The following is a 9,240-nucleotide window of genomic DNA, read 5'->3' as shown; positions in this document are numbered from 1 at the left end:
GGCCCACATGGAATTCTTAATTAACCCCTACCCCCATTCCTCCAGAGTCCTTATGACAGCAAAAGGTAACTCTATCGTTTCAGTTGCTCAACCATAATCCTTAAATTCTCTCCATCACACCCATATCCAGTCTGTCAACAAATATCAGTGGCTCTATCTTCCAACATATTTTGACCAGGTCTTACCAACTCTATATTCTAATCAAGTGAGCTTAATTTTTGCTTGGATTATTGTAATCACCTCTTAGTCTCCTTGTGTTTGGTTCCTACCTGTCTTTAGTCTATTCTCCACACAGCAAGCAGAAAACCCTTATATTGGCCACTTTGCTCAAAATTCTCCCAGGGTTCCCCATTTATTCAAAGAATTCACAAAGGCTCATAAGACTTCTCCATAGTCATTTCCTCCTCCCATGCTCCCTCCCACTCCTAACACCCTCTCTTCTTGCTTTTCCTTGAATACACCAGTTCTGTTTCCACCTTGGGTCATTTACTACTATCCTGTAATTCTCATCACTGAAAATCTGGGATGTTTACTTCTATAACTTCTTTAGGACCTAACAAAAGGTCTTCTCTGGTGACTACCAATTTAAAATTAGCTCTTCCCAACCTCTATTCTATTGTCCTTGCTTTATTTTTCTTTAGAATACTTACCACCTAAAAGATTATACATCTATGTATTTATACTCTTTCATTCTTCTTCCTAAAATAAATACTTAGGCTTTAAAATTAAAATTTTGAACCATTTATTTGCTACTAGTTTCTAATTTTAATTGTACTTTGGCCACAAAGCATGGTCTTCAAGACAGATTCTTTGAATTTTACTAAGAATTGCTTTGTAACTGATGCATGATCAATTTATATGAAGGTTGAATATTTAGTGCAAAACTTTAATACTAGACTTAATAGACTGGCAGATATTGCAAAAAGTTTAATTCAATATATTTGACAGACACCCTTTTCGCAGAGAAAAAGGAGACTAATTTCAAAAGTGCATTAAGGAGCTATATACAAGGAAAAAACCAAACAAGGCAAAGGGCTCATAAGTAAAAGCAACAGTTTTTGCTGAGTTTTTCCATTCTCAAGAGACAATTAACTTTAACCCCTAATTTTGGTTTTGGTTGTCCTTTACATCTGTAATGGTATATGCCACCATTTCTTGGTTATTTAGCATCAGAAACTACCTAGTGATTGTTTCCTCTGATATGTTAAGTTCTAACAACTTCATCATCCTTCCTTTCCACAAATGCATTTCTAACACCATTCTTGCTTCCTGTACTGGCCACTGTGCCATTTTAAACATCTAATCACTGACTCATTTCACTTAGTCATCTGCCCATTCCCTCATTTAAATATTTACTGCAAAACAACCTGCCTTGCTGCAGTTTTCTAGGTGCAGGTTTACAGCGGCAAACAAAGCAGAGAAAGTTCTTATCCCTGCATTATGTATTCCGAAGAAATTATAGTAAATACATGAAAGACCAACTATAAACAAGAAAATAAATTAATTACATATGTGAACTAGGGGAAAGCACTATGCAGAGGTTGAAGTGAGCACAACAGGACAGTCAAGTGAGATTGGTGGACCATGGGGAACCTTTCCAGGAAGCCTAAGTTAGCAGCTGGAAATGTACGTGTCCAATACATATTTTATGACAAATATATCAGGTGACTTGGCGCTAAGGCTGGATAACCAGATGGAGTCAGACATGCAGTGTTTGTTGTACCACATAAGTGGTGACTCCCTTCTTGGCAAGGTGAGAACATGAGTGGCCCTGCTTTCTCCTTTTCTCTCCTATCTCAATCTACTCAGCTCTCTTCCCTATACCCTCACTTTTATAGTAATCATTCTGTAAAAAAATAATCTAAATATTGAAAACCAGTATAGTTGATATCATTAAAGATCACGTGACTTCTGTGCTTTTCAATGTAAAATGCTTCTAGTAGAAATATGAACCCTGCATGTACTCCTTCCCCAGCTTTAACAAGCATCAAACTACCGCCAGTTAGGTTTCCTCTGTGTCTTTATCACTCTTCTCACCATCTTGACTCTGACGTCAATTACAAATAATTTGATTTCTTATTATGTCTTTTTATTTGAGAAATTTCTTCAACTTTAACTTCCATTGAATTTTTAAGTTTGACAATTGCATCTTTATTTCTTGATCTGATTTTTCTTTGAAAAATATTTATTGAAATAACATTGGTTTATAATGATGTTTTCTTTTGAAAATAGCATCATGCCCCTTTTTTCTGGTCCCTTACTTTATAGATGCAACATCTTCATTGAATATTAAATGGATTAAAAAGCAATCTCTCCTGTCTAATTTCTCCACTTCCTCTGAAGCTATTTCTGGTTTTTCTTTTTAAAGATTTATTTATTGAGGCATACAAGAGCTAGCCAAAGGTGAGAAGGTGTGAGAGGATTCACCAGAGACAGAGTGGGGAGCAGAATAGGTAGAATGACTGAAATCATTGCTGAGGGGAGCAGAGGGTGAAGACAGCAGAGGTCTGCTGCATACCATGTAGGTCACCTGCCAGGCCAGGGATCAAACTAGTGCTGCGCTGGCTGTGGAGAGCTTCATAGCTCAGCTTCATGGATAGCTGAGACTTAACCCCTTGTGCCACCCTAGAGTCCCTAGCTTCCTCTTAATTCTGATTCTATTCTTTTTTAATTCAGACTACCCTCAAGACTTAGTGCAGGGCATGGGTAAAAAGGGGTTTTATGGCTTATGTGCAAAATCCTTGCTTTTAAGTAATTAAAAGAACTCATAAAGGTGATAATGAAAAGGAACTACCTTGCAATACTTCTATTACTGGCTAAGCTCCCTGTATTTTTGCTTACCTTCTTTGGAAAAGACCCTCTGACTGGGTGTGCGTTGGGTGACAGGGTTAATGGGTATAATTCTTGTATAACACCTCCAGTTGTAGTCTTATTTCAGTCTTTGCTCACACGGTGGTGCCGCTGGGGTTGGGCAACAGCAGGCCCCTCCCTCCCGCCTCCCGGCATTCTGGGATACTGCCGCTCAGCACTTCTACCGTCTTCCGGCTTCAGAGGCTCATGCAGACTCGCGGTGTAGTGTTTCTGACCACAGCCAAGCTAAATGTACAGTATTCAGGAGATTTGTGGGCCATCTGTTAATGTTAGTAACTTAAAATTGGCCACAGTGAGAAAATTTATGGAAACTGGCAAATGCTACAAATCAGGGCTTTTTAAAATCTCGATTCCCCCTGTGTTAGTTTACATGCACACCACAAAGACCATATATGTTGCTATCCTTTCTCGTCTTTTTAACCCTCCCTTTTCTCTTCTTGTAGAGCAAGTGCAGTTAATTCATTTATTGTAAATTTAATGGGGTTGCAGGAAAAAAAAATCTTTGCTTAGTTAATACTTTTTTTTTTTTTAAGATTTATTTATTTGTGCATACAGAACTGGGGTACAGGCCAGAAGCTCAGGGGCGGTGAGAGGCTTCACCAGAGACAGAGTGGGGTGCAGAACAGGCAGATTGATGAAGTACACTGCTGAGGGGAGCAGCGGGTGGGTCAGGAGAGGTCTGCCACACCATGTGGTCACCTCCGGGGCAGGTGGGAATCGAACTCATGAGGAAGCAGCTTTAGATTCTCAGTGCTGTGCTTTAACCCGCTGCGCCACCAGGGAGGGCCAGTTAATACTTTTTTTAATGAGAACTATGATTTCCTATATTTTCTTTAATTACAGTTGCACTGTAGTTGGAGTGCACTGAATGGAAGTATATGGTGCAATCTGCTAGTACTCACAGGTGTATATTTCCAAAAGCTAGTACACAGAACTGACTTCCTACCTGCATATCCAATTCATGGCACCTTTGAGCAATTTCTTCCTTTGCTGACAAGGCTTCATTTAATTCCTCTGTAGTTTTCTTCAACTGGTTAGAAACAGAGAGATATAATAAACATTTCAATATAAAGGAACAAAATTAGTATTTACAAATATACAATGAAAATTAAAACTTTTTTTTTTCCTGCAGGGCAGGGAGAAATCAGAAACCCTTCTGCAAAAATCTAAAGATACTTGTAACATTTAGTCCTAAAACGTCTCTTTTCAATACTTTGAATCTGGTTCTTTTCTCTTAAAAGTCAACTAATATATTAGTTTTTTAAAAAGAAACAATTGATTTTTTAATTATAAAATCATACTGCTTTCCATTTCATGTGACCAAACCTCCACGTAATAAAGGGGGTACAGGGTAACCCAACATAGGCACAAAAAGATGTATTCAAGGCAATAACTTTAAAATCAAACATCAAAGTAAGAGTAGGATAAATTAAACTTGAACTAAAATTATATCATGTCCAAAGATTTATCACAACACATGAAGAAACTATGAAGAGTTGAGCAAGTCAAAGAAAACAAAGAGTTCTGTTCATGCTTTGAAACAGATGTCCCGATGTCCCGAATAGCTGGAACATAGAAGCTGACAATGTAACAAACTGCATTTGTAATTAAAATTACAAAACAACTTTTCTGTTAAAATCATAAGAATATGTTGCAGATCTTCCTTTCTTGGTGTGTTTAGATCATCTTCTGACACTGTTTACTTCTTTACAAAGATGTAACACATCTTACATTATAAATAAATGATAAGATTAAATTCATGCCATTTTCTAGGAATGCATCTATTATGTTAATATGGCAGGCAGAAAGGTATTACTAATGGAAAAAGAAAAATGATAACTATAAAATAGGAACCATAATAAGTTTTTAAAAGCTTATTGAAGTTTTAATAAGCTAAAGGAGTTAATGAAGTTTATTTTTAATATGATTTATTTTGAAGTGGGTTATATAGCAATACTTTAAATAAAAATTATGACTTTAATTACAAATGTATACTGTCCACAGTATAAAATGGTATAAGAACTTATACCAGTATATTCCATACTAACCAATTTGAACCGAAACATTCTTTTCCTTAAAATGTATAATAATTTTCAATCTTCACAAGGATAAAAATAATGCAAAATTAGATATACCTGCCGATCCAGGTCAACATAGGCATCATTTCCAGCAGACACAGGAGATTCTTTACTCATTAGCTGAAATTAAAATTTAAATGACTGTAAGTAAGCATGAGGCAAATGGTCACATATAATGATAAACCAACACTACAAACACAATCACCAAGTCACTACAGAATTATAAAAATGAAGTGAAAACACAAATGCTAACCAAATATTTTCTTATACAATAAAGCTTTTCAGTCTGGAACTTTTTTTCACCCCAGAATAACAGCTACAATTAAAATTACAGGCCTAAATTTTGGTGTTCATTTTCAGTGTAAGCTCACTCATCAGAATCACATATTACTTATTTTTAACCACTAAAAATACAAGTCTTTAAGTTAAAAACATGGCTAAATATTTTAAAGCAGTGACTTTTCATTGAAAAAAGGCAACAATGAAAACTGTTTCTAAAAAACAGAAGTGGGTAACATAATTATTAGCCAAAATTAATTGGCAAACAATAACACACACAAAGGCTATGTCTCAGGTTTCTCACTCTGCGTGGCAAAGAGGTAAGATCCAAAAGAAATGTGAGGGGTCAGGGGAAAAGGAGATAAAGTTCTTGCTGTGACAAATGATCAAGGGCAGACTCAAAGGTCCCAATTCTCTGGTTTCCTTATGTGCTGTGTGAAGGAGGAGATAGGATGATAACTGGAAATGTGCAGAATACTGTTGAGCAAATCTTCTCTTCAGCCTTCATCAGCCTCCCTGGAGAACTGAAATGGCATATTCTGCTGTACCTTATTCTCTTTATTAGTGGTTCTCTTTATTAGTGGTCCCCAAACCAAAAGTATCAGCATCGCCTGGGAACTTGTCAGAAATGAAAATTCTTAGGTACCAGTCCAGATTTACTTAGTTAAGTCCAACAACCTGTTTAATAAGTCTTCCAGGTGATTCTGCTACATACTGAAGTTTGAGAACCAACGCTCTATATTAATAAGAGTTGAAAGTCTGCTAGAAAATAAGGGGGAAAAGATCTCAAGAAGAGTAAAAAATACTTAGTTTCATCAAAAAAGGGCAGGTTTATTAGGGAAAAAAGGAAAGGAAAAGATGATATTTGCACAAACAAGCAAGCAGGAAGAGCTGTTTATTATGAGATAATTATCAAAAAGATTTTTAAAGGAATTTTCTTCCAGTTGAAAAAATAGACATTATAGAGAAGGTAGAATTCAGAAAAAAATATAAAGAGGGGAAAACTTATTAATTTACCAATAATATAATTTTGAATATTTAAGAATGCCAACCACTGGTCTAGCACAGTTCAAATAAGATAGAGTACAGTACAGTGTGAGGAGGGCTGGTAGAATAGTGCAGGGATACAACTATTGCAGAGGTACGTGGCAGAAGGGAGTGTCCAGTCTTTTCCCTTTATTATCTCTTTTAGTCCTTATAATACAGCAAAACTATTGAATAAAAACTTAGGTCTCCTGCTCTCTGAATGCAATCTCCTAAGGCGCTCATTCAGTTACATGGGTACAGTCAATTCTCTGACTTAATCATATAAATCTGGACTGATACCTAAGAATTTCCATTTCTGACAAGTTCCCAAGCAATGGTGGTTAAGTCTGGTTTGGTGAAAACTCTGAGAACCACTGATAAGGAGAAAAAGGTACAACACTCTATAATGAACACTACTGGTCTGCTCACTTCCTGTCTTTGCAAACATCATCACATTCCCCTCCCTATTTTAGCCGCCATGGTCCATCATATGTATAGTCAATTACTTCCTCTTTATGTCCTAGGTTACATGACCTAGTACTCTGATGACTTTCATCTATAAAATGAACTCTCCTCTTATCCTCAATTCCTTTTTCCTGGCAAAAACTCAAGAATTTTTTTTTTTTAATATTTATTTATGCACACAGAGCTGGGGTACAGGCCAGAGGTGCAGGGGCAGTGAGAGGATTCAACAGAGACAGAGTGGGGAGCAGAACAGGCAGAGTTACTGAAATACACTACTGAGGGGAGCAGCAGGTGGGTTAGGAGAGGTCTTCTGCACCATGTGGGTCACCTCCAAGGCGGGGATTGAACTCCTGCTGAAGTGCCTTTAGCTTCTTAGCGCAGTGCTTTAACCCACTATGCCACCAGGGAGGTCCCAAAAGCTCAAGATTTTAACCCATGATAAATCCTGGCCATCTACTCTGATTTAAGTACTGAGAGAGTTAAAACAAAATTTTAAATCATAATACATAGTTTCTAATTTCAACTAAGCCTTCAAAATTGCCAACAAGTAAAGTTATGCTTCCCCAAGCAGCAGTCTCTTTATCCACTTTAGAGATAATCCCAAACCTTTCCTTTTTCTCAAACCTCAATAATGACACTCTTCATGAGAAACCTCCAGATATGATTTTCCTTCACATCCTGTACCCTAACCTCAAATCTGGCAATGCTCATGCCCATCTCTTCTGTTCTTCCCCCAAAGCCAACCTTCTACTTGTGCTCTCCACCCACCCCACCCCCCTAACATGTCATAAACCCCATACCACTTAGCATCACTCCTTTCTCATCATTCTACCAGTAATCACTTTTATAATCTGGAATATTAAAAAAGCTATCTGTGCCAACCATTGGTCTAGTGCAGTTCAAAGAAGAAAACATATATAATACCTTGTGATAAGGACTGTGACAGAATACTCAAGGAACATAATTAATGTGAGGATACCACTTCACACCCATTAGGATGGTTATTATCAAAGAAATATACAATAAGAAGGTTTGGTAAGGAGGCAGAGAAATTAGAATCTTTGTGTATTGCTGGCAGGAATATAAAATGGTAGAAAACACGTTGGCACATCTTCAAAAATTTTAAACATGAAATTAACATATGACCCAGGAGTTCAATTTCTGGATATCTTTCCCAAAGAATTAAAAACAGGTGTTCAAAAACATCCTCTTCATGCACATTCACAGCAGCATTTTTTCCATAATATCCAAAAGATAGAAACAATCCAAATGTCCATCAACTGATCAATGGATAAATGTGGTAAGCTCTGAAAATATTTTCTAGCCATGAAAAGGGTATTGATACAGCTACAACATAACCATGAAAACATGCTTAAATGAAAAACTGGGCACACAAGACCACATAACAGACATGGAAAACAGATTACTGCTCGGATGCCTGGGGCCAGGAGGAGGAGATGAGAACTGCCTGTTTAGTGGGTTTCTTTTTATGGTTATCAAAACATTATGGAACTAAACAGTAGTGGTATCTGCATATTAAGAATATACTTGATTGTCACTAATGGCCAATTTTATACTATGTGCATTTTATCACAATTAAAAAATCAAAGTCAATGTACACTTCAATAAAAACATATTACGTCTTCGAAAAAAGAAAAAAACAACTATCATCTTACAAAAGCCCTCCCTCAATTCCATTCAGCTATCCCTTGCTCTTGCTATAGGTTCAATAATTGATAGCTTGAGAGCACTGAAATGGCCCCTACCCATAGTTTCAGTTAGTAATCAAATCTATTGACCTAAATCCTGATCATTCTTACATCTAGCCGCTTCTCTGTACTAGCTACCACAATCACCTTTAGGCTCCAGACTTTCTTCATAGGATAATCACTAAGGTCTATTAACTGCTCACCTGTTTCTACCATTTTTTCTTTCAATCCATTCTTTTCATTACACAGATTTCCTCAGGACAGATTTCAAGGTACTTTCTCCTTAAAATCTACTCACTGACTTCCAAAACAACAATGCTTTTTAACACAACAGCTTAACAGCCTACTCTTGTGTCTCCTGTTTCATCTCTAAGCACTTCTTGCCTCACAGAGTTTGCTATAGGCCTTCTTTCAGCACCACAAACAGGCTGTGCAGGTGCGGCTTTCCCTTGCCTCCTACAATTTGAAAGCATTCTTTTTGCCACTTCTTCATATCGTATTATCCTTCAGTGCTCAGTCCAGAGGCCATGCCACTTCCTCTGAGAAACTTTCCACAATATTCCCAACAGAGCTCCATACTTCCCTTTTTTCATGCTTGTATCCCTGCTGCCTAGATACTGCACTACCTGAAACTATAGATACAGTTTAGTTATAATACCATTTATTATAGGAAAACTGTAAAGTATAGAAAAAAGTACAGAACATGCAATCATTTGAAGGGAGCTAACATTTTGACAAGTTTATTTCTTTTCATTCACCTTCATTTTTATTTATTTATTTATTTTTTAATTTTTTTTTTAAAGATTTATTTA

General features: G+C 36.8%; 1 protein-coding gene across 2 annotated transcripts in view; it reads right to left on the bottom strand.

The window, feature by feature from the left end:
• The window catches only part of HOOK3 (hook microtubule-tethering protein 3), a 75,153-nt gene that overhangs the window by 33,668 nt on the left and 32,245 nt on the right, over nt 1-9,240 (bottom strand). For both annotated transcript variants that reach the window (XM_012724939.1, XM_004682289.2), the window contains exons 7-8: nt 5,007-5,069; nt 3,818-3,901 (exon numbers count right to left, since the gene is read on the bottom strand). In XM_012724939.1, the coding sequence (XP_012580393.1) occupies nt 3,818-3,901; nt 5,007-5,069 (147 nt within the window). The remainder of the gene's footprint in view (nt 1-3,817; nt 3,902-5,006; nt 5,070-9,240) is intronic.

The sequence above is a fragment of the Condylura cristata genome, unplaced genomic scaffold (genome assembly GCF_000260355.1).
Source record: "Condylura cristata isolate star-nosed mole 26May11 unplaced genomic scaffold, ConCri1.0 scaffold00014, whole genome shotgun sequence".
Taxonomy (NCBI): Eukaryota; Metazoa; Chordata; class Mammalia; order Eulipotyphla; family Talpidae; genus Condylura; species Condylura cristata.
Note: the sequence above shows the minus strand (reverse complement) of the source record. Positions and strands in the feature narration are given on the sequence as shown.